The 26324-nt window shown below is 36.9% G+C and overlaps 1 protein-coding gene across 1 annotated transcript in view; it reads left to right on the forward strand.

The window, feature by feature from the left end:
• WDR70 (WD repeat domain 70) overlaps positions 1-26324 on the forward strand; it is a 298705-nt gene that overhangs the window by 101437 nt on the left and 170944 nt on the right. The window contains exon 9 of the mRNA XM_059417015.1: positions 15956-16032. Within this exon, the coding sequence (XP_059272998.1) occupies positions 15956-16032 (77 nt within the window). The remainder of the gene's footprint in view (positions 1-15955; positions 16033-26324) is intronic.

A 26324-nucleotide genomic window follows, 5' to 3' on the forward strand; every position in this document is an offset into this window, starting at 1 on the left:
ACTTTAAAATTTTTTCCGCTAATGTTAGCCACAGTACTAAATCCGTTTGGATCCATTTAAGAATCCTTAGTTGAACTTGATTTTTGTTATGACTAATTTTGGTCACTGTTTTAACACAAGGGTACTTAACATTCCCATTGGTTTTGTCATGCTCCTATCTTACAAACAAGAGACAACATTCACAGTCTTTTAGATTTTTTACAGTTTAACCTACTTGTGTTCAATATTCTAGGTACTCAGCAGCTAAGGTGCCCACATGTCCTTTTGATCTTTTGGTCATTTTCTGTTGGTTCTCTTAAAAATATCCCTTATATTCCAAGATGCTTATTTCAACTCCAATCAACAAATATCAGTAAAAAAAAAACCCAGTTTTCTGGCGCTTGCCTTTAGGACCTGAATTCATGTCTTGGGGAGTTGCTGGGCTGCTGCTCGGACGAAGTACTAGAAGTGAGGTTCTCCAGGACTAGACTGAGCACTGTCCATTTGTAGAGTCCCTGAGTCTGGGGGTGGGAGAGGAAAATAGTAAATGGGAACTGACTGGGATGTTAGCAGACTACGCATTAGATTACTGGGCCCTGGCAGAGATGTCTGTGGAGATGGAGCTCAGTTGGGCAGAGGAGAGTACAGCAGGCGTGGAAGAGTCTCCAGAACTGAGGAAGTCAAGACTGTCTAGGCTCTCTGCTTTGAGGCTCTCTGTCCTGTTCCATAGCTATTTGTATATCCTTTCACTAATACCATACTGCCTTGATTATTGCACCTTTTTAGTATATGCTAAAATTTAGTGGTGTGTTTGGGTGCCTGGGGGGTTAAGCATCTGCCTTTGGCTCAGATCATGATCCCAGGGTCCTGGGTTCGAGTCCCTGGTTGGGCTCCCTGCTCAGCAGAAAGCCTGCTTGTCCCTCTTCCTGTGCCCCTACCCCCTGCTCATTCTCTCTGTCTTTCTGTCTTTCTAATAAATAAATAAAGTCTTTTTAAAAATTTTTAAAAATTTGATGGTGTGCTCCAACTCTGTTCTTTGTCTCAAATTGTTTGGGCTATTTTAGTTTCTTTTTAAAAAAAGTTTTTATTTTAATTACAGTTTACATACATTGTTATATAGTTGCAGGTGTATCGCTTCTGGGCCTTTTGGCTGGGTTCGAATATATAGTTTTGGGTGTACAATGTAGTGATTCATCACTTGCATACATCTCCTGGTGCTCATTAGGACAAGTGTACTCCTTAATCCCTATCACCTGTTTCACCCATCCCTCAACTGCCTTCCCTCTGGTAACCATCAATTTGTTGTCTGTAATTAAGATCTGTTTCTTGGTTTCTCATTCTCTCTCTTTCTTCTCCTTTGCTCATTTGCTTCATTTCTTAAATTCTACATAAAAGTGAAATCATAAGGTATTTGTCTTTCTTTGACTGGTTTATTTCACTTAGCATTATACTGTCTAGCTACATCTGTGTCCTTACATATGGCAAGATTTCATTCTTTTTTTTTTTTTTAAGATTTTATTTATTTGTCAGAGAGAGAGAGGGAGCGAGAGCGAGCACTGGCAGGCAGAGATAGAGGGAGAAGCAGGCTCCCTGCCGAGCAAGGAGTCCGATGTGGGACTCGATCCCAGGACGCTGGGATCATGACCTGAGCCGAAGGCAGCTGCTTAACCAACTGAGCCACCCAGGCATCCCGATTTCATTCTTTTTTATGGCCGCATAATATTCCATTATATGTACATAGATATAATGGAATATTATATATATGTATACACACATATATATATATCAATCTCTTCTTTATCCGTTCATCAACACATTGATACATTCATCAGTACACTTGCACTGCTTCCACAATTTGGCTATTGTAAATAGTGCTGCTGTAAACATAGGGAAGCATAGTCCTTTGAATTAGTATTTTTGTATTCTTTGGATAAATACCCAGTAATATGATTGCTGGATCATAGGGTAGTTCTATTTTTAACCTTCTGACAACCTCCGTACTGTTTTCCAGAGTGGCTGCACCAGTTTGCACTCCCACCAATAGTGCACAAGGGTTTTTTTTTTGTCCTCATCATCACCAATACCTGTTGTTTCTTGTGTTGTTGATTTTAGCCATTCTGACAGTTTTGAGGTGATATCGCATTGTAGTTTTGATATTGGGCCCTTTTAGTTTCTTTACTTTTTCACAGACATTTTAGAATTATCCTGTCTATACATATGAAGAATCCTGCTAGGATTTTGTTTGAAATTATTTTGAATCTAAATATTATTTGGAGAGGAGCCTGGTTGGGTCCATCAGTTAAATGTCTGACTCTTGATTTCAGCTCACGTCATGAACTGATGGTAGTGGGATCAAGTCCCTTGTTGGGCTCTGTCCTGGGTGTGAAATGTGCTTAAGATTCTTTCTCTTCCCCTCTGCCTTCCCCCGACTGCCTGTTCGAGTGCTTACTCTCTCTCTTTCTCTCTGGGGAAAAAAAACCAAAACAAAAAACAAAACTACAAATTTTTTTTTTTTTCAAAAGTTAAAGGTCATTTAGAGAGAATTATATTATACTTTAACTATATGGAGTCTTTCAGTTCCATCAATAGCAATGTATCTCTCATTTCTTTAGGTCTTTCTTTATTTAGGCTTTATAGTTTTTAGCATAGAGCTCCTTAATGGATTTCATTAAGTTTGTATTTAATTTATACCTAAAAATTTCATTTTTTAAGCCATTATAAATGGTATCACTTAAAAATGCCTAGTAGAGGGGCACCTGGGTGGCTCAGTGGGTTAAAGCCTCTGCCTTCGGCTCAGGTCATGATCTCAGGGTCCTGGGATCGAGCCCGGCATGGGGCTCTCGCTCAATGGGGAGCCTGCTTCCCTTCCTCTCTCTGCCTGCCTCTCTGCCTACTTGTAATCTCTCTCTGTCAAATAAATAAATAAAATCTTAAAAAAAAAATGCCTTGTAGAATTTGCCAGTGTAGCCTAGGGTTTTCTTTTCCCTTTTTTCCAAAAAATTTAAGCTATGAATTCTATTTATTTAATAAATATAGAACTATCCATGTTATTTCTTTGTTCTTGGGTTGAGTTCTGATAGTTTATGACTTTCATGGAATTGGTCCATTTCCTCTAAATTAGCAAATTCATTTACATAGAATTTTTAGTAATATTTCTTTAGGGTCATTGCTCATATATTTTTTCCTTTTGTTGGCAATTTATGTCTTCCCTTTTTTCTTAGTCTGGCTAGAAGTTTAGTTTAGCTCATTCATTTCTATTTCTCTGCTGTAGTTTTATTTTTAACATTGATTTCTGTTCTTTCTTTCCTTTTGCTTGCTTTTTGTAGTTTTCTAATTCCTAATATTTTAAGCTAGATGGTCTAATCATAGAGATTTGCAAAAAAATATTTTATTTATTTAGAGAGTGCACAAGTGGGGGGAGGGTCAGAAGAAGATGGAGATAATCTCAAGCAGATTCCATGCTGAGCACAGAGCCTAGTTCAGGGCCCTCATGACTCTGAGATCATGACTTAAACTGAAATCAAGAGTTGAATGCCTAACCATCTGAGCCATCCAGGAGCCCCATAGGTGCATATACACACTTATAATTACTATGTCTGGTGAATTGATCCTTTTATCATTATATAATGTCCCTCCTTATCTCTTGTGATTTTTCTTCTTCCAATGTCAACTTTATGTGATATTAATATAGTCACTCAAGTTTTAAAAAATCATTGTTTGCTTGGTGTATTTTTTTCTACATTCATTTATTCAACAGCTTTAATTGACTGTCTGCTAGATAAAGCCCTCATGAAATCTATATGCCAGTGGGGAGACTTTGAAAATATGCAAAAATATATATCACAAAATCGGGGAGTAGTAAGTGTTATGAATTAAAATGAAGCCAGTTTAGGGGATGGAGAGTGACTAGGGGCTTGTAGATAGAGTAGTCAGGTGGCCTCTCTGAGGGGGTGGCATTCAGGCTGAGACCTGGATGATGGATCCACGAGAGAGCCAGCCACGTGGATATCTGAGAAGGAGCCATACAGAAAGAAGAGCTGTAAAGGCTATTCTGTTCAAGGCTCTGAGTCAAGGTGCTTGTTACATCTTTTTCAGTTCTTTATTTTTAACCTTTCTGTATCATTATATTTCATGTTGGATTCTTGAAAGAAGTGTATTGTTGGATCTTGCTTTTTAATGTGTAATGGTAATCATTGTCTTTTAATTGGTGTATTTAGCTCATTTAAGTTTAATGTAATTATTGATATGGTTAGATTTAATTCTACCATTTCATTATTTTTGCTTCTTTCTGTTCTTTGTTCTCTGCTTCATCTTTCCTGATTTCTTTTATTTAAAAAATTTTTTTTTCTGATTTCTTTTAAATTAATCTGACTATTTTTAGAATTTCATTTTTATTTACCTGTCAGATTTTAATTATGTCTCTTTGTATAGTTTTTTAAGTGGTGGCTTTAGGGAACTATAAAAATATATTTTAAATTTTATATAATCTACTTAGAATTAATATTTTATCATTTCAAGTAAAAAATAGGAATTGTGCAACCACATAGGCTCTTTTGCCAATTCTGATGGTGTTGTTATATGTGTTACATTTACATGCATTGAAAATCCAATCAGTTAAGGGCACCTGGGTGGCTCGGTTGTTAAGTGTCTGCCTTCCACTTGGGTCATGATCCCAGGGACCTGGGATAAAGCCCTGTTTGGGCTCCCTGTTCAGGGGGAAGGCCTGCTTCTTCCTCTTCCACTCCCCTTGCATGTATTCCCTCTCTTGCTCTCTCTCTCTCTGTCAAATAAATAAATAAGATCTTAAGAAAAATCCCATCAGGCAATGATGATAATTTTTGCTTTCAACAAGTTAAGGTGAAAAATATTGTTCTATTTATTCAGATATTTACCTTTTCTTTTGTTGTCCCTTCATTGCTTGTATTCCAGGTTTCTCTTTGTTACCCTTCCCCTATCACTTGGAGAACTTATTTTAGATTTTCTTTTTTAATTTTTAATTTTGAGAAGAATATATATACCATGAAATTCACCCATTTAATGTGTGTGTTCAGTGGCTCTTAGTATATTCAGTAGTTTTTAGCATATTCATGGAGTGTGCAGCCATCATCACAGTCACTTTTAGAACATTTTTTATCCTCCCCAAAAGAAACTACTGGAGATAGTCAGGAGGGAAGGGGCCAGGGAGTGATGATTAGGCAGAGCACAGAGGATTTTTAAGACAATAAGACTTGTCTGTATGATATTGTAATGATGTATACGTGTCATTATAAATTGTTCATAACCATAAAATGTACAATATCAAGAGAAAATCCTAATGTAAGTTGTGGAGTTTGGATGATGATGATGTGTCAGTGTAGGTTTATCAATATTAACAAATGTACAACTGCAATGGGGGTTATTGATAATAGGGAGAAGCTATGCATGTTGGGTACAAGGGATATATGGTAAATCTCTGTATCTTCCTCTCAATATTGCTGTGAACCTCAAACTGTCCTAAAAAGTAGTCTGTTAAAAACAAAATACTCCCTGTCCTTTAGCCATCATCCTCAACTCTACCACTCCACAAAGTCCTATGCAACTACTAATCTGTTTCCATCTCTATAGATTTGCCTATTCTGGATATTTCATGTAAATGGAATCATATGATATGTGGACCTTTCACTTAGCAGAATGTTTTTTAAAATCCATGTTGTGGCATGTATCAACATTTAATTCCTGTTCATTGCAAAAATAATATTCTGTTGTATAGATAGAACACATTTATCTCTTCTTCAGTTGATGGGCATTTGTGCTGCTCACACTTTTTTTTACTATTTTGAATAATGCTACTATGAACATTCATGTACAAGTTTTTGTGTGGAGATATATTGTCATTTCTCTTAGATGTTTACTTAGGAGTGGGATTTCTGGGTCCTATGGTAACTCTGTGTTAACATTTTGAGGGACTGATAGATGGTTTTCCAAAGTGTCTGTAACATTTTACATACCCACCAATAGTGTATGAGGGTTCCAGTTTTTATATATCCTTGTTAACACTTGTGATGTCCTCATTTTGTTGTTTTTGTTGTTTGTTTTTAATGATAACCATTTCAGAGGGTGTGAAGTGGTGTCTCTGTGATTTTAATTTATGTTTCTTTGATGCTTAATTATGTTGGTGTATATATTAGCCATTTGTAAATGTTTTTTTAGAGAAATGTCTATTCAGAGCCTTGCATGTTTTAAAATTGAGTTATTGGGTTTTTTTTATCATTGAGTTCTAATACTTTGTATATTCTGGATGATTAGTCCTTTATGAGATATATGATTTGCACATATTTTATCCCATTCTTTGGGTTGTCTTTTCATGTTCTTGATGGTTTCCTTTAAAGCACAAAAGTTTTAAATTTTGGTGAAGCTCAATTTAATTTTTTCCTTTGTTTTGTGCCTTTAATGCCATTGACTAACCTAAGCTCATGACTTGTGCCTTTGTTTTCTTCTAAGAGTTTTATAGTTTTAGCCCTTACATTCAGATCTGGATTCCATTTGGAGTTAATTTTTGTGTATGATGTGAGATAGGTGTCCAGTTTTATTATAAGTATTCTTTAAATAAAAGAATTTTTGAATTTTCTTGGCTATTTGAATTTCCATATGAAATAGATTATCATTTTTTTCTATTTCTGTAACATTTCTTTGAAAACAAGTCGTTGGCGTCAGTTTTCTTTCATCTTATAGTGTATTTATTTCACCTTTATTTCTAAAGTACATTTTCTGTACATTTAACATAGCAGTATTTTTCTTTCAACCCTTAAAAAATAGTGGTCTACCATCTTCTGGCTTTATTTTTGATGAGTATTCTGTAGTAATTCAAGTATTTGTTATCATTATGTAATGTGTCTTTTTTTATATTTGCTTTTAGGATTTTTTTAAATCTTTGGCTTTTAATGGTTTAATATGTGTCTAGGTATAGGCTTTAAAGATTTTTATTTTATTATTTTTGTTTTAATTAGTTCACCATGTTTGGCAGTCTCTGAGTTTCTTGGATCTGTAAATTTACCTCCTTCACCATGTTTGGGAAATTTTTAGCTGTTATTTCTTCAAATATTTGTCTGCACCTGTCTCTCTTCTCCTAAATCTTATATAACATGAGTACTAATTTTTTTTTTTAATAATTGTCTCGTAGCTCTTTGTGATTCTTCTCATTTTTTCCTATTTAGACTGAATTATTTCTATTGATCTGCCTTCAGGTTCATTGACTCTTTCCTCTGATATATCCATTCTACTATTGGGCCCTTCCAGTGAATTTTTTAGTTCCATTATTATATTTTTCAATATAACCAGATATCCCTTTTTTAATAGTTTGTTTTTCTTTGCTGAGCACTTCTATTTTGCATTTGTTTCAAAAGTGTTAGCTTTCCATTTATGTATCATGGCCATAAACACTGATTTTAAGTCTTTTTCTGATTATTAGAACATTTGGATCATTCTGTGGTTGGCATCTTTTATCTTATTTCTTGGGAGCTGGTTAGGTTTTCCCGTTTCTTTGTATGATTATTTTTGGATTGCATCTCTGACATTTTGAATATTGTGTTATGATATTCTTAGTCCTATCTAAAACTTATGGAGAATGCTGGGTTTTTGTTTTGTTTTGTTTGTTTGTCTGAGTGTGTGGTTTCTTTTTTAGCTGAGAGTCAACCCGATTAGTTTTAGACTGTAAGTCCTGATCTACTTCCTGTGAGCTGTTTTTCCTTGCAGTATTCATTTACAAAACATTTGTATGCTATTCTGATTTGTATGTGTTACCCAGGGACCTGTGTGGACCCTGGCTGGTGGGCCACACCATCTTCAGTTCTCATTGCTTTTCTCTGGTCGATTCTGGTAGGTTTCACATAGGGCACCTCAGGAGTGAGTGCAGGTATACAGATATAAAGGGTATTTTTTCTCCAGCTTTCTTACCCCTTCACCCTATGATTTTCCCTTTACTCTCTTGCAGGGGCTTTCTGTTCTGATATTCTTGCTAGAAAATATTTTTATGCAATGTAGCAGTTCTCATAAATGTAGCTTATGCCTGTAGGCAAAGCTGGAGTGGGGTGGAAAAATAAAAATTTCTCTACCCACAGATGTAAAGCATAGAGTATCAGGAGGGTTCTATTCTATGTATGTTGTTTGGTGATCTGCTTTGTTTAATTATGGCCAAGTTAACACAGAGTGCCATAAGTGCTCTGACACACAGGCTGTTAATGTTGCTTGTGGTTCCGGGGAGTAGGCACCATGCCTCTTTGTTGCTGGTTCTTTCCTGGTATGGGGGTCAGGAGAGCCAGCAAGTATCCTCCCTGCAGGGCTGCTTCTGTTACTGAGAGGACAACTGCTGTTTGTTGCTGGCACTCACCTGCTTTAGGCCTCACAGGACCACTGCTGCTGGTTGGGAAGACGAGAAGTGCCACTCCAGAGCCAGCACTTGCCTGGTAGGAAGAGCAGGAGATTGATAGCTCTTTGACTTGTAAGGACTTCCATTTCCGGTGCCAGCACTGAGGAGAGACTTGCAGCTTTGTTGCTTGTGCATGGCTGGCATAGGGTAGGTCAGATCACAAGAGCTTCATCCCACAGACCCTTCACCACCCATCTGCCACCCTGTGCCTTGGAGAGAGAAAATTTTTGGAACTTTCTGTCCGCTCTTGCTCTCAGTTGTTCATTGTGGACTGCCCCAGAGCCTAAGTCCAGAAATACAGAAATCAGAAACCATCCCCCAACTGCTCTTTAAGACCTGGGTTCTGTATCCTTTTTGCTTGCTTTTATTCACTATTCATTGTCTTCTGGTAGTTTCGCCCTCCCCTCCCCTCCCTTCTCATTAAATGTAGGCTCCATGCCCAGTGTGAAGTCTAGTACGGGACTTGAACTCAAAACCCTGATCAAGACTTGAACTGAGATCAAGAGTCAGACACTTAAGTGACTGAGCCACCCAGACACCCCTTACCTTCTTTATTTTGTTCAGAATTTTTTGTTGTGATTAAATGGAGAGATGGGGTAGAATGTGTGTATTCCATCATGAGTGAAATTGGAATCTCCTGTAAAATATATTTTAATTCACTCTAATTCTTGGATCAAAATTATGAGCTAGGATTTCAGTACCTGTTCTTGGTTTTGTGAAGCAAAACTGACTCTACTTGACTTATGCATAATAAGAATACTAGAAGTCTAGTGAATCACTCTTGTTTTGAAATGTAGGAACAATGCCCCAGACCATGCTAAACTAAGTAAACTTAGTTTTCTGATAAAACTGTGGAGGTCATTGCCAAAAATTGGATATCACAGAGTACCATGACCTCTTAAGAGCAGGGAGTTTTGTCTTGCAGGAGGTGTGGTACTGTTACCCTTAAGGAGACTGCTATGGTCTGAATATTCTCCAGAATTCATATTCTGAAATCATAACCCCCAATGTGGTGGTTATAGGAGGTGATTAGGTCATTAACGTGGAGCTCTCATGAATGGGATTAGTGCTCTGTGCAAAGAGCCCAAGAAAGCTTTCTTACCCCTTCACCATGTGAGGTTACATCAAAAAGACAGCCTCTGTGAACTAGGAAGTTGAGACACTAAATCTGCTGGCACCTTGATCTACAACTTCCCAGCTTCCAGAAGTATGTTTATGGCTTATAAGCCACTCAGTTTACGGTATTTTTGTTATAGTGGCCTAAATGGACTAACATGGCAAGCTAGCATTCCATTGTCCATGAGTTACAGCTCCAGGGAATGTAATGGCTGGATCTGGATTGCATTCTTGTATCACATCTATAAGGGAGGCTGGCAAAATTAGCACCTGACTTTCCCTCTTCAGTGAGAGGTAGTCTCTGTCTTCTACCCCAAGAGTCATTTTGCGGGTGGAATTTCCTAAATACAAAAGAGAGTTCAGGTTCTCCATGGGTAGAGAAAATGACATGGTATTTGTATAGTCACCATTTATACAACACAGTTGCTTAGTTCACAAACTTTGCTTTCTTCTGTGGTTGCCCAGATCCAGTTCATTAGGGAAACCTGATGTCTGTCTCTTTAAAATGCCTCCCACATCTTCTTACCTCTGAATCCTTAACTGCTGTGCCCTAGTCCCGGCCACTGTCAGTGTTCCCATGGACCACATCACTGTCTTCTTAATTCCTGTCTTGACTTTGCAACAGGATTTTCTTCACAGAGCAGCCAGAATATTTTTTTAAGGTTTATTTTGATATAATTTCAACTTTACAGAAAAGTTACAAGAATACCATATAGAACTTCCTTATGCCCCTTTTCTGGATTCATCAGTTGCTAACATTTTGCCCGATTGCTTTGTCTTCTCTCGCTTCCTTCAGGAACTAATACAAACTCTGTTCCTCCTACTTATATATCCCTCCACTCACTCACATATGTCTATGCACATATATATGAATTATGTGTGTATGTTTTACTAGTCCCCAACCTTTGAAATAAATTGCAATCATCTTGCTCTTTACTCCTAAATTCTTCAGTGTTGTTTTCCTAATAACATTATATATTTTTTATATAACCATGAATTTAACCTTGATAAAATACTATTATCTAATCCATAGTCCACATTTGTCTCAACAATCTCCTTTATAAACAGTTTTTTAAAAAGATTTTATTTATTTATTTGACAGAGGGAGAGAGAGAGAGCACAAGAAAGCAGAGCTGCAGGCAGAGGGAAAGAGAGAGAAGCAGGCTGTCTGCTGAGCAGGGAGCCTGATGCGGGGCTTGAACCCAGGACCCTGGAATCATGACCTGAGCTGAAGGGCTGCTTAACCAACTGAGCTACCCAGGCATCCCCCATAATCTCTTTATAATTATATTCCTACTTGTTTAGTAGTCATTTTTTAAAAATATATTTTTTAAAATATTTAAAAAATTAAAAAAAATTTTTTAAAATATTTTTTTAAAAAATATTTATTTATTTAAAGAGGGGAGAGTGAGAGAGCAAGCACGAGAGTGGGAGTAGGGCAGGGGGAGAGGGAGAGGGCAGGCTCCCCGCTGAGCAGGGAGCCTGATGTGGGTCTTGATCCCAGGACCCTGAGATCATGACCTGAGAAGGCAGATGCATGACTGAGCCACCCAGGTGCCCATGCCTTTTTATTTCTTTCTTTTTTTTTTTTTTTTAAAGATTTTATTTATTTATTTGACAGAGAGAGATCACAAGCAGGCAGAGAGGCAGGCAGAGAGGAAGCAGGCTCCCTGCTGAGCAGAGAGCCCGATGCGGGACTCGATCCCAGGACCCTGAGATCATGACCTGAGCCGAAGGCAGCGGCTTAACCCACTGAGCCACCCAGGCGCCCGCCTTTTTGTTTCTTAATTGGGAATAGTTCCTCTGCCTTTAAAAAAAAAAAAAAAAGAATCTTTGATATATATGAAGACTATAAGCCATTTATTTTATAAATATGTAGAGGCTGTAAATATGTAGCAACAGATGGCAGGATTTGATTCTGCCTATTTTTCCTCATCATTAGAGTTTGGGTATGCATTTTTAGAAAGTCTGTCACAGAAACAGTCTTGTGTTCCTACATCCTCATATCAGGAATACATGATACCAGTGCATCCCAGTATTGGTAACATTAGTTTGATCACTTGTTTAGGGTAGTGTAATACCAGATCTCTTCCCTCCTATTTTTCTCTTTGTACTTACTAAGTAATTTGCAGGGAGATTTTGAGAGTAGGGAAGGACCCTCTCTGTTCATTATCAAGCTTGTCTCCAATAGTTTTAAGCACCCATTGATGTTTCTTGTGTGAATCAGTTATTACTGTGATGATTACAACATGGTGATTTTTCTAACTCCATCATTAATTTTATATTTATTATTCTATTGTAAGGAGGAGCTTTCTCTTATTTATTTATTCATATATACCCAGAAGTTCCTAGTTGAGTCAGTCATTTATAATCCATTACTTTCATTGTTTATTTTGATGCCCTAATTATCCCAGAAGAAGCCCCCCAACCTGCCCTTTATTCTTTAACATATCCCCGTCATTTTTGCACTTTCTTATTTTTTGGCACAAGCAGATGTTCCATGTTCATCTTGTATGAACAAGAATCAAACATTTCTTCAAGGAGCCCTATTTCCTTTTAGTGGAGAATGTAATATAGAATCCAGGATCTCTGTGCTGGGGTCGCTGGGGTGTCCCTGCTTCCAGCCATTCTCTGTATACAGAGCTTGAGAATAACTTAACACCCATGTACACCTATATTTATATTTACCTATTAGAAATTGTGGGTTCATATTGGTATCCCTGATTTCAGTCAAATTCCATAGGGTTCATCCTAGTTTTCTTCTTTTCACTTTTGTTATTCCCTTTTCCAGTGGAGAAATTTGGCTTCCATTTCCTCAAAAGTATTTCTTCATTTGCCTAATTCTTCATTGTAATGAAAACAGTTTCAGAATTCTTAATGCATACCACTGCAAAAGAGAAACAAATGTATTAACTAGAATTCAGTATTTATTTATAGTTCTTTTGGTCTTTTTTTTTTTTTTTTTTTAAGATTTTATTTATTTATTTGACAGAGAGAGACACAGAGAGAAAGGGAACACAAGCAGGGGGAGTGGTAGATGGAGAAGCAGGCTCCCCACTGAGCAGAGAGCCCATGCCTGGCTCCACCCCAGGAGCCTGGGATCATGACCTGAGCCAAAGGCAGTCGCTTAATTGAGCCACCCAGGTGCCCCTAGTTCTTTTGGTCTTTTTTTTTTTTTTTTTTTTTTTTTTTTAATTTTATTTCCTTATTTGACAGAGAGAAATCACAAGGAAGCAGAGAGGCAGGCAGAAAGATGGGGAAGCAGGATCCCTGCTGAGCAGAGAGCCCATGTAGGGCTTAATCCCAGGACCTGAGATCATGACGTGAGCTGAAAGCAGAGGCTTAACCCACTGAGCTGCCCAGGAGCCCCTCTTTTGGTCTTTATATACTAGCTTTCTAGTGCTTTTGTTCTTTTTATACTAGTTTTCTAAGACTACCATAATAAATTACCACACACTTAGTAGCTTAAAACAACAAATTCTTGCCCAGTTTTGGAGGGCAGAAGTGTTGGAATCAAGATATTAGCACAGCCATGTTCCATCCAGTGGCTCTAGGGGAATTCTTCCTTGCCAGTCCTAGCTTCTGGTGACTCCAGGCATTCCTTGGCTTGTGGCTGCATAATCCAGGCTCTTTTCTCTCTGCCTCTCTTCACAGAGCTTTCTCTTCTTTGTGTCTTCTCACTCTTTTTTTTTTTTTTTTTTTCTAACTTTCTATTTTTTAAAAAATATTTTTATTTTTTTTATAAACACATAATGTATTATTAGCCCCAGGGGTACAGGTCTGTGAATCGCCAGGTTTACACACTTAACAGCACTCACCATATCACATACCCTCCCCAATGTCCATAACGCCACCACCCTCTCCCTACCCCCCTCTCCCCTGGTCACCCTCAGCTTGTTTTGTGACAGTAAGAGTCTCTTATGGTTTGTCTCCCTCCAAATCTCATCTTGTTTCATTTATTCTTTTCCTATCCCCCAAACTGTGCTCTCTTCGGCAGCACATATACTAAAATCCTGTCCCCCAAACCCCCCACGTTGCATCACCACTTCCTCATATCAGGGAGATCATATGATAGTTGTCTTTCTCCAATTGACTTACTTCTCCATGTCTTCTCATTTTTAAGTGAGACTTAAGAATGTGACTTCAGGTCACATTCACGGCTTTTAGTGAGGAGGACACAAGTAGATCCTTGGTGGGGGACCACCATTTAATCCAGTACAGAGTGTATAGTTACTTGGGTTATTATCTTCTGTTTGCTCTTTCAGTGCATTTGTTGTTCATTTGAAATACAGTAGGATTCATTTGTTTCTGCTTATGTTGAATTTTAGGTTCCTCTCAGCCTCTCAGTTTGTTTTTGAATATGCAGAACATCAATAGTTTCAGAAGTCTAAAAAGTTAATAAGTATAGAATTAAAAATTGTGACTGTAGTTAAGGGAATGGACAGATACTTGAGTGGAGAACAACAGAATGAGCCATATATACTTAGATTAAGGCCAGGTCGTATTATTTGAATAAGTACTATATAAGAGATTGAAGGAATGAGAAGCCAGTCGGTCATGTAAAAGTGGAAAAAAAGAGCTTTCCCACAAATGGAAAAGCATGTGAGAGGCCTTGATGAGGGGAAAGAGCTGGATGTTGTAGAGGAGATGAAAGAAGCCCAGCAGATTAGTGCCTATTGGGAGAGGAAACATAAAATAAATGTAGTTGTAAAGAACGCAAGAGCTACAACATGTGAGCTGTTGTAGGCTGTGTGAAGATGCTGGAGAACCAGTGAAGGACAATAAGCATTGGCATTTTTAGAAATGTATATATACGCATATATACACTTCTGTGTGTGTGTGTATAAATATGTGTGTGTGTATGTGTGTGTGTGTGTGTATATATATATATATATATATATATATATATATTTAAGGATTTATTTAGTTGTTAGAGTGTGAGCCCTGTATGTGCAGGGGCAGGTGGAGAGGGAGAGAGAATCCTAAGCAGACTCTGCTGAGTGTAGAGTGTAGTGCAGTGTGAGGCTTGATCTCATGACCTGAGCCGAAACCAAGAGTTGGATAGTTAACCGACTGCGCCACCCAAGGATATTTTTAAAAGACTGTATTGATTGCTAGGTGGAGCACACGAGGCAAGAATAAAACTGGAGAGACAAATCTCAGGCCTGTTACAGTGTATAATAACTGAATAGAGGCATGAGGTAATGTTGGCTCCTGTAAGGATGGTAAGGTGAATAAGCAGAGAAGTGGTTAGATTTAAGATGTGTTTTGGGTTGAACTGACAAGACTAGCGAGGGAGTTGAATTTAGGTGGAGAGAGGGTTTTGGATTTATGGTTGTTGGAGTATTTAAGGATGATCTCCAAGTTTGTAGTTTTAGCAACTATGGAAGAGGTCGATTGCGAATGAAGTGGACATGAAGAATCAAGATTTCCCTGTTGGCCTACTACTATGTAGGAAATGTCTATGCAAATGCAAGAGGCAAGTTGATAGTTAAATATGCAATTTTAAGCTCAGGAAAGAAAATGGAATCTCAAACCGCCCATCTAGTCCCATTACTTCAGTTCATGCTTCCCTACTGCACATCTCTGGTCCGTGTTTGTACCCTGTCAGCATAAGCAGATTGTCAGGAGTTGGCCAGATCCTGTTAGAGGTTTTGTGGGCAATTTGGACTATAGATGGTCTTCATCTATTATTTTGGACCTTTACAGAATAAGAGATTTTGCCATTATTATGTATTAGGCTCTTTTCTGCCTCATCTGAACATACTGCATGAAATCACTCCAGCCGACTTTGCACCTGGAAGGGAGGTGTGTGTGTATATTCACGTTTGGTATATACTCTGTGGTTGATTTGGTGTGTGTGTCAGTTTGTATACCAACATTACATTGTTTTAATTACAGTATTTTTATATTATGTTCTATAATTAATAAGGCTCATCTTCTTGAATCATTTTAAAGGTATTTCTCCTTTTCTCACATACTTTTTTTTATAGATATAGAATCAAAATTGTTGACTTATTTTTAAGAAGTATGGGTTTTTCCCCTCAACCTCTTGCTTTTGCCTTGATTATTTGTAAATACTTTGTATTCTTATTTTCCATTGAGAAAAGTCTTTAAAGAAGGGCCTATCTTTCTCTTACTATGGTTTTTCCATTTGTTTCCTAAAGAGAGGCATCAATTTCCTTTCTATTTCCTTCCTTATTAAGCACCTGTTTTATATAAGTGCCATGTTAATTTCTGGGCAGGGAACTTATACAGTGAATTAAACAAAGTGAAATAAAGAAAGCATATTTTGAAATAAAATTGGGAGAGTATACTATGTTTGTAATTAAAATAGTGTGCTCTTGGGAGGAATAAACAGTTACTTTTAAATATGATATATCAGTTTCTGGTCATTTTATTTATTTTTAAGAATCTTTTTAAAGTATCTTTTTTTCTATATTTTTATTTTTTAAGGGTCATACAGCAATGCTTCATACTGGTTCATGGCATCCCAAAATAAAGGGAGAATTTATGACTTGCTCAAATGATGCGTGAGTACAGTTGTTAATTCATCTAATACATTCATATCTTTCAATATTTTCTACATTTGTATTGTAACAAACTTGCCACTGAAATAGGAGATAGAATATTGGAATCCTGATATTTACATATTCTTGTTCTTAACTTTACTTTGATTTTACCTGATTGTATAAGGTTTGTTTAAATAAATATGGAAACTATTGAAAAAGAGAGTTGGTATAAATTCTGGTACAGTTTATTAGGAAGCTCAGTGGATCAGACTGATGGTGTTAAATGGACTCAAATGACTTTGAAGTTGTGACTAATAATTCGTTACTTTTTATAGTAAAGATTGATATCTTTCCGGGTATAACACCTAATGTAGGTTTATTGTTTAAGTGATTGGTTTTTAGGAATAATAACTGAAAACATTGTTTAAATGGTTATTGAGATTCTTTTTGTATTGTATCTGTTGGCGTAGGACTCAAGAATTTTATGGGGACTATTTGAGCAGCTTTTTCCTATATTATTATATTGTATGATTAATTTTTAGTAGACAGAATAGTTATAAGAATGCACTATTCATAGCATTATAAATTACAATGGAAAACCTTATAAATTAAAAAATATGGATTGTGTTATTTAGGTGAAACTGTATTTTAGGTTAAAAAGATTGTTGTTTTGTCTCATCTTTTTGCTTTCTGATATTTATAATTTGCCTTATTTACCTTCAAAATTCCTGTTCACATTCTTAGATAGTATATATGTTTTCTGGAGTTGATCTTTAGGATAACAGACAAAAGACATAATTTCACTTCCATACCACAGTTTAAAAATTAATTTGATCCAAAGGGAACTAAAATTTGGGAATCTATACAGAATCATACAGAATATGACTAGAACAGGATAATACAATTGATTAGAATTTCTGGTAAATAGAATTATACAGTTCTAATTTCTTTTTCATCTTTGTCTTATTTTCTTTCCAAAACTTAAATTATGTATGTTTAAAGTGACATTCCTTACTTCAGCAAATCAAGTATCTGATTTCTTCAGGAATTAAACTTACCAGGTAACCTAAATTAATAGTATCCCATGACCGAGTAAGGTTTATTCTAGGAATGCAAGGATATTTTACAGTTAGGAAATTTTGCCATCCAGAAGTTTTCAGTGAAACTCATTATTAGATAAGGGAAAAGTTACAAATCACATGATATGTTATATGATATTGACATTTGATAACATTTATTAGTCTTTCCCAGTAGAAATTCCAAGTAAAATAGGAATAAGAAGAAATTAGCAAAACTGTTAAAAATTAATTACCAAAGTTTTATTTTTATCTTTTTTAAATGTTTATTTATTTATTTCTCAGAGAGAGAGTACAAGCAGTGGGAGTGGCAGGCACAGGGAGCATCGGGCTCCCCACTGAGCAAGGAGCGTATTGTTGACTGGATCCCAGGACCCTGGGATCCTGACCTGAGCCGAAGGCAGACACTTAATTGACTGAGCCACCCAGGCATCCCTTAATTACCAAAATTTAAAGTAAATATTGTATTATATATGGGAGTACTGGGGCTATTTGCATTTAAATAAAAAGAGAAGAAAAAAAAAGACAAAGATCCCCACAACTATTTAGACCCTTTATGCAGTGTGGGTTTAGAGGCTTTTATACAGTGTAGTAAAATAAGAAAATAAATAAATTGATAGAAGTGTTGGAAGAAAGCAAGTATTAAAGAATAGAGGAGCCAGGCTATTGTGGTTAAAAACTTAGGCTAAAGAAAGCAATTGGAAACAAACAAATAAACAATTTTTGTTCTTCAAACTACTAAGAATCAAACTAAGTGGTAGGCTCTTATAGTTGCTAATACAATAACTTTATCATCTCTATAGAAGCTTATCCTAAATTGATTTCCAGGATATGTAAATTTGTAGTTTAAAGAAACGCATTTTATAGTCAGTTAGGTTTGGGAACCTTTGAATGTTATATTCCCAGGCTAGTGATCCACCGTAAACATTTAAATAGTTTGTAGAGGGTTTAAAGAAACTTGTTTAACTTCATGAATCCCTTAAACAACAGTTTGGATAAAGTTCTAATGCATGACATCATTTTACTGAGTATAAAATGTAGTTTATCCCATTCTTTGAAAGAACAAATCATTAGTTTCCTGCCCAGTCACTGATATACTAGTATATTGTACTTTTGAAAATGTGCTTGTTTCTTTTTATACTATACAAATTGTTTTTTTTTTTTTTGTCCATACCTCTGTATGAAGATCAGTGGGCTTTAATAATTGATCCCAATTATACATATTCTTTACCACCTTTTATTTATTTTTTTTTGTTTTTTGTTGGTATGTTTATAGATTTATTTACTTTAGAGAGAGAGTGTGTGTGCCTACAGAGGGGAAGGGGTAGAGAGAGTCGGAGAGAGAGAATCTCAGACAGGCTCTGTATTGAGTATGGAGCCTGATTCAGGGCTTGATCTCACTGATTTCACCACCCAGAGATTATGACCTGAGGTGAAATGAAGAGTTGGATGCTCAACTGATTGAGCCTCCCAAGTGCCCCAATTTACCACCTTTTCAAAAAATCTACCATTAATGAATTCAAATGGTTTGTAGGTAGAGTGACTTTGTCTTGGCCTTTGACTTTGACCGTAGTAGTAATTAGTAATGGGCTAAGCTGTGAGACATCAGCCCAGACACATAGTTTGATCAACAAATACAGTGTGCTCACTGTGTGCTGGATACTCCTGGATATGATCTAAGTCTCTGCCTTCATGAAGCTTAACATTTCATGGAGGGGAGTGCTTGGAGACAGACAATGTACAGATGCACTAATAAATTAATACAGTTTTCTGTAGTAATAAGTGTTGAGAATAAAATAAAGTAAAGCAAAAGAGTAGAGAGAGAGATAGTAGAAGTGTCTATTGTATGTAGTCAGAGAAAGCCTCTGAGGAGGTGAGCTTTTAGTTGAGAATTACACCATGCACAGGAGGTAGTCCCACCAGAGAGAGCCTTCCAGGCCAAAATGGCAGCATAATTCAAGACCTTAAGAAGGAAATGTATTAGAGCATATTGGAGAGGCACAAAGTCTGGTTTTGTTGACATTTGGTAGTTTGATAGAAAAGGTAGGGCTGTCAGGAAGTGAATTTGGAGAGGAAGGCAGGAACTAGAACATATAAGGTATTGTAGTCTATGGTATAAAGGGTTAAGATTTTAATGTAATTATAAGGCCAGCCAATAAAGATTCCCAAGTCTGACCTGTAATATTATTGAAAATCAGAACTATAGGAGTGCTCACTTTACAGGGTATTAACATTTTCCAATGACCTTGGCATAATAAAGGCCATGAATAAATATCATAATCAATGGGGAGAAACTGAGAACTTTCCCTGTAAAGTCAGGAACAAGGCAAGGATGTCCACTCTCATCACTTATTCAACATAGTACTGGAAGTCCTAGCCATAGCTAATCAAACAAACAAGAAGAAATAAAAGGTAGAGAAGAAGTAAAGCTTTCACTATTTGCAGATGACATAATACTGTGTATAGAAAACCCTAAAGACTCCACCAAAAAAAATCCGCCAGAAGTGATAAATGAATTTAGTAAGGTCACAGGATACAAAATCAATGTGTAGAAATCTGTTGCATTTCTATACATTAATAATGTAGCAACAGAACGAGAAATTAAGAAAGCAGCCTATTTGCAATTACACCAAAAACAATAAAATACCTAGGAATAAACTTAACCAAAAAGGTGAAAGCCCCGTAGTCTTTCTTTTTCGTAACGATTTTATTTTTAAGTAATCTCTTTACCCAGTGTCTGACTTGAACTCACAAGCCTGTGATCAAGAGTTACATGCTCCACCAACTGAGCCAGGCAGGTACCCTGCCTTATATTCTTTAAAACTATAAAACATCGTTGAAAGAAACTGAAGATGACACAAACAAATGGAAAAACATTCCATGCTCATGGGTTGGAAAAACAAATATTAATAAAATGTTGAGACTACTTGGAACAGTCTATACATTTAATGCAATCTCTATCAAAATACTAACAGCATTTTTCACAGAACTGTAACAAATAACTCTAAAATTTATATAGAACCACAGAAAGACCCCAAGAGCCAAAGCAGTCTTGAAAAAGAAAATCAAAGCTGGAGTTATTACAATTCCGACTTTAATTTATAAAGTTGTAGTCCTCAAAACAATATGGCACTGGCACAAAAATGGACACAAAGATCAATGGAACAGAGTAGAAAACCCAGGAATAAACCCATGATTATATGGTCAGTTGATCTTTGACAAAGCAGGAAGGAATATCCAATGGGAAAAAGACAGTCTCTTTAACAAATGGCGTTGGGAAAATTGGACAGCTACCTGCAAAAGAATGAAACTGGACCACTTTATTACACCATACACAAAAATAAATTCAAAGTGGGTTGAAGACTTAAACGTGAGACCTAAAACCATAAAAATTCTAGAAGAGAGCACAAGCAAAAATGTTTTTGGCATTGACCCTAGCAACATTTTTCTAGGTGTATCTCCTGAGGCAAGGGATATAAAAGCAAAAACAAACTATTAGAACTACATGAAAATACAAAGCTTCTGCATAGCTTTGGAAACAATCAACAAAACTAAAGGCAGCCTACTGAATGGGAGAAGATATTTGCAAATGAATGATCTAATAAAAGGTTAGTATCTAAAATATATAAAGAACTTATACAACTTAACACCTAAAAATGAATAATCCAGTTAAAAAATAGGCAGAAGACATGGCCAACAGACACATAAAAAGATGCTCAACATCACTTATCATCAGAGAAATGCAAATCAAAACCACACTGTGGGGCACCTTGGGGGCTCAGTATCCGACTCTTAGTTTTGGCTCAGGTCATAAAATCCAGCCCTGCCAACTGGGCTCTGTGCTTAGAGTGGAGTTGGCTCGAGATTCTCTCTCCCTCTGCCCTTGCCCCTGCTCACCTGTGCGCACACACCCTCTCTTTCTCTGAATAAGTAAAATCTTAAAAAAAAAAAAATTACACTGAAATACCCCTTTACACCTGTCAAAATCAAAAACACAAGAAACAAGTGTTGGGGCAGATATGGAGGAATACAGTGCAGAAGGGTTCCTGCACTGTTGATAGGAATGCAAACTGGTGCATCCACTGTGCAAAACAGTAGGAGTTTCCTTAAAAAGTTAAAAATAGAACTGTCCAATCCAGTAATTGTACTACTGAGTATTTATCCCCCAAACACAAAAACACTAATTCAAAGGAGTAAATGTACCCCTATGTTTATAGCAACATTATATTTATAATAGTTAAATTATGGAAGCAGTCCAGGTGTCCGTTGATAAATGAATGGATAAAGAAGAGGTGGTATGTATATATATATACACACACAATGGAATATTATTCATCCATAAAAAGAATGAGATTTTGCCATTTGCAGTGACATTGATGGAGCTAGACAGAATAATGCTAAGTGAAGAAGACACATACCATGTGATTTCACTCATATGGAATTTAAGAAACAAAACAAACGAGCAAAGGAAAAAAAAAAAAGAGAAAGAGAAACCCAGAAACAGACTTTTAGTGATGATCACCAGAGGGGAGGTGGGTGGGGGGAAGGGTGGAATAGATGACCGGGATTAAGGAGTGCATCCGTGAGCGCCAGGAGATGTATGGAATTGTTGAATCACTGTGTTACACCTGAAATTAACATAACACTGTATGTTAACTATACTGGGATTAAAACTTTAGAAATTATAAAAAAAAAATTCTCTTGCAAGATAACATTATGGTAATAGCTAACAATAGCTAACCCTCACTGTGCCAGCGTCATGCAATACAATTTATACATGCTAAGCACTTTGTCGAATGTTTTCCTCACAGAGGAGAAAGTAGTGTTATTACAGGTTGCAAATGAACAAACTGCTTATGATTTTCCTAAGGACACATGATTCTAAGCGGTTGAGCCAGGATGTGAAACCACTGAGTCAGGCACTTTGTGAGTGGTTGTCACAAAGTTTACAGTGATAGATTTACAGATGGATTAGCAGGATAGAAGTCCCTTTTATGTAAAGGGAGTGCACAAGAATTTATCTCATTGAGAACACTTGCAGTATTCTCCACCACTGGAAGGACAAATTCCTTCCTTGGAGTCTCCAGTAGCGCACCCCAGGGATGCTGCTGCTATGTTTTCTGACTGTGATGAAGATGATGAGAGGTCCTTTGCTAGTACAGGTGGTCTTTACCCTCTTTTACCTGTCCCCACCCCTCACACCCCTCGAGGCAACTTGATTTTTGAGATCTAGAACCACTCTGGCTATGCTGGACAAGTGGCCTTACATAGCCAGAGGCAGACCATATTTAGGCCTAATGGTATTTCCCCTGTCTGTCTTACCAGCTGGGGGTTGGCGTTGGTCTCTGCTCCCCACCCCATTCCTAAGCAAAAACTAAAGGAAAATAGTGTACTGAGTTAAATACCTTTTATTTTAATATGTTTTTTTAAGTATGATGGATTTGGTATGTATCTTTGTTAAATAAAGAAATTTCATTCTATTTCTATCACAGATGTTGAAATTTAGTGCTTTTGTTGAATATTTGATGTAATCTTGCTTTTTATCTCTCTGACCCATTCATACGGAGAATTACATGAATATATATCAGAATGTTAAACCATTCTTATTTTTTTATAGTAAATTCTACCTGATCATTTTGTATTTTGGGGGATGGAGAGAGAGAAGCAGGGAGGGATATGCGGAAAAGGAGAGAGAGAGAATCTCAAGTGGGTTCCATACCGAGCCCAGAGCCCCATGTGTGGCTCGATCTCACAACCCTGAGATCATGACCTAAGCTAAAATCAGGAGTCAGATGCCTAACTGAATGAGCCACCCAGGTGCCCTGATCGCTTTCTATTCTTTAAAAATATATTGCTGTATTTACAAAAGTTGTATTTTATTTAGGATTTTAATTTTATATTGACAAGTAAATGGGGACTTTTTGTTGTTGTATTGTTTATTAGGTTTTTGGAACAAAGATTATACTGGTTTCCTAAAATAAGGCAGTTTTCCCTCTTTCTCTATTACTTGGTATCCATGTCCAAGTTCATGAACGTGGTTGTAAACAAAAAAAAATCTCATAATACTAAGGTCATCTAATAAGTTGAATTACTATCCATACTCAAGAGTTCTAATATAGAAGTTATTTTGTAAGACATAATTTATTTTTAACAACATTTCTCAAATTTTTCTGAAAAAAAAAATTAATAAGTTTAGGAGAAATTATTATAAGTAAGCAGGAATAGTTCAGAAGAAAATGCTTTGATAAAAAATTTCAAGAAAATACCTGTGATATTATGTTAAGTGTACTAATAATGTGCCTGGACTGAGTTCTCCATTAAAGCAAAAGTATGTGGACCTGGACATAGGAACATAGGAGGTGGGAAGAGAGTTAAAAGAGAAAATGCGATCTAGAGGCCCACAAATACAACATGATATAAGGTTTACTTTATTTATTTATTTGACAGACAGAGATCACAAGTCAGTGAGAGGCAGGCAGAGAGAGGAGGAAGCAGGATCCCTGCAGAGCAGAGAGCCCGATGCGGGGCTCCATCCCAGGACCTTGGGATCATGACCTGAGCTGAAGGCAGCGGCTCAATCCACTGAGCCACCCAGGCTCCCCAAATACAACATGATATAGATCAATTTGAATAAAATGTACTTAGAAGTCTTCTTCTATAAAACTAAGATTGTGCCTTTAGTTGAAATATAAGAAAATAAAAGAATTTATTTATTTAATGATTGGCTACTTGATAGCCAGGATGTGAAACCACTGAGTCAGGTACTTTGTGAGTGGTTGTCACAAAGATTACAGTGATAGATTTACAGATGGATTTGCAGGATAGAAGTCCCTTTTATGTAAAGGGAGTGCACAAGAATTCACCTCATTGAGAACACTTGGTATTCATATTATAGTTGGTTTTTTATTTTGATTTTTAAAAATATTTTATTTATTTATTAGAGAGAGAACAAACTGTGGGGAGAGGCAAAGGAAGAGGGAGAAGCAGACTTCCCACTGAGCAATGTGGGGGGCTCAATCCCAGAACCCTGGAATCATGACCTGAGCCAAAGGTAGACGCTTAACTGACTGAGCCACCTAGGCACCCCTGTAGTTGGCTTTCAAAAAGTAAGTCTTTCTTTAAAAATTTTTATTTAAATTCAATTTAGTTTACATATAATGTATTATTGATTTTAGGGGTAGAATTTAGTGATTTGTCAGTTGCATATAACACCCAGTGCTCATATAACACTCAAGTGCCCTCCTTAATACCCATCCCCCAATTTCCTTATCCCCTCACCACCTCCGCTCCAGCAGCCCTCAGTTGTTCCCTATAGTTAAGAGTCTCTTATGGTTTGTCTCCCTCTCTGTTTTTATCTTAGGTGATGGATCAGAAGTTTCCATTGTTTAAAATAGATAATTAGAATCAAGAGTCATGTTTTTGTAGTTTGTATTTTGTATTTTTACTCTAAGATAATAGAGTAAAAAGATTTTATTATTGGACAAACTCTGGGTTAACAGGATAAACAAAATTGATGATACTTTTAATTATAACTTCAGTATAATTGTCAAACCAGTATTTTACCTTATAATATAAGATATTTTAAATAGGTTTTAGGAAAAAGAAAAACATAACCATGGTATATTGGCTGCTTTCCATCACACTGGAAAACTATGTGAACTATTAGGAACAACTAACATCTTATGAGGCACCATCAGAATTCTTAGGTTTAATACTGGGAAGTTCATCCTGGATTAAGAAATAGTCCCATGGTTTAATAATTAGTTCAGTTTTTGTCTTTGGGCAGAATCTTCCTATATTTTTTGTGTGTCTCATAGCTCAGAGGACCATTCTGCCTTTCATTGCTTTATCTCATACTCTTTGTCGGTAAGCATGACAGAGAGGTAAATATCAACTCTATGTCTTATAAACTCTGCATTCTCTTGGAGATTTTAGTAGAAGTTGTTTAGGATTTAAATTAGGGTAATTTCATCAGACTTCATCAAGTTCATAATAGTAATACTCTCTTCTTCCCCAGTCTCCTTCTATCCCCCCCCCTCTTTCCCCTCATTTTGGGTATTTGGATATAGGTATTTTGGATAATATTGCTGTGGTATAGAGAGCTTCTGGATGAAAGTTGTTCATCTCACGACGTCCTGTGTTACCATAGTATTATGTGTTTAGTGCTAACACACACTCGTGTTTGTCAGGCTATGGCTGTCAGCAGTGTAGGAGTAGAGAGGGAATCCTGGCCAGGTCAGTACCAGCCATTCACGTAAGTCACACATACTATGAGTAAGTTTAGGTACAGTAGGAGCGAATAACCGGATAGCATTTGTGAGAAACTATTCTACTGGAGGTGAAGGTGGCCCTCCCTGTTTTGTTCTGGCCTCGTGTATGCTCAGTTAAATTATGATGTTTCCTCTGAGTGTGAGTTGGAGATGCTAGTGCCATAACCTTTTGATTTTATGAGTTTCAGTATAAAACACAACCTGGGATCAGGAATGCAGTGAAGAGGAAGAAGGTAATAGGGAAATCTTTTTGGTTTTCCCAAGTTTACCAGAACGAAACATAGATAACAAGGCAAAGCTTGCTACGCTATGCTTGGAAGTAAATGTTAATTTAAACCAGATGATAATGAAGATAAAAATGCTTACTTATTCAGGGGAAGTCAGTTCTACTGGTGAATTTATAGCATCTGATCCGGAGCCACTTTATACTATGTGGTGCCCAGAGTCAGAGTCCGAATGATGCTATGCTAGAGGAATCTGAGTTCTTGGTGCAGAATTTGTCCAGAGCAAGTTCCAGCTCAGCCCAGGCTCTGCCCGCAGGTACTGCTCAGTGAATCAGATGCTTCCAATTTGTGTCTGGAGGGTTTTCTGTTGCTTACTCAGGAATTTCTGTCTCAGAGGAATTTGTTCATATCTGTTGTGACTACTTCTGCCTCTGCATGCGGTTAATGACGAGGAAAGAGCAGGAAAATAATTCACGTACAGACAAACATTTCACAGTGTGTTGCTGCAGAAAAAATAGACAGTGTTAGATCAGAATAACACATGCTGGGGAGATGACAAGACTTTATAACATAATGTCTCTTTCCATACCATAGTCGGGAGGGAGGACATAAGGAAGAGTAGGTAGACAGTGGTAGGGCCCATGCTAATTAAAAAAAAGAAAGAAAGAAAGAAAGAAAAGATGGGTGCAGAGTAAGTGGGTTTCAGGCCAGAGTTAAAGAGGAGGAACTGGTGAATGTCACAA

The sequence above is a fragment of the Mustela nigripes genome, chromosome 12, assembly GCF_022355385.1.
Source record: "Mustela nigripes isolate SB6536 chromosome 12, MUSNIG.SB6536, whole genome shotgun sequence".
NCBI lineage: Eukaryota > Metazoa > Chordata > Mammalia > Carnivora > Mustelidae > Mustela > Mustela nigripes.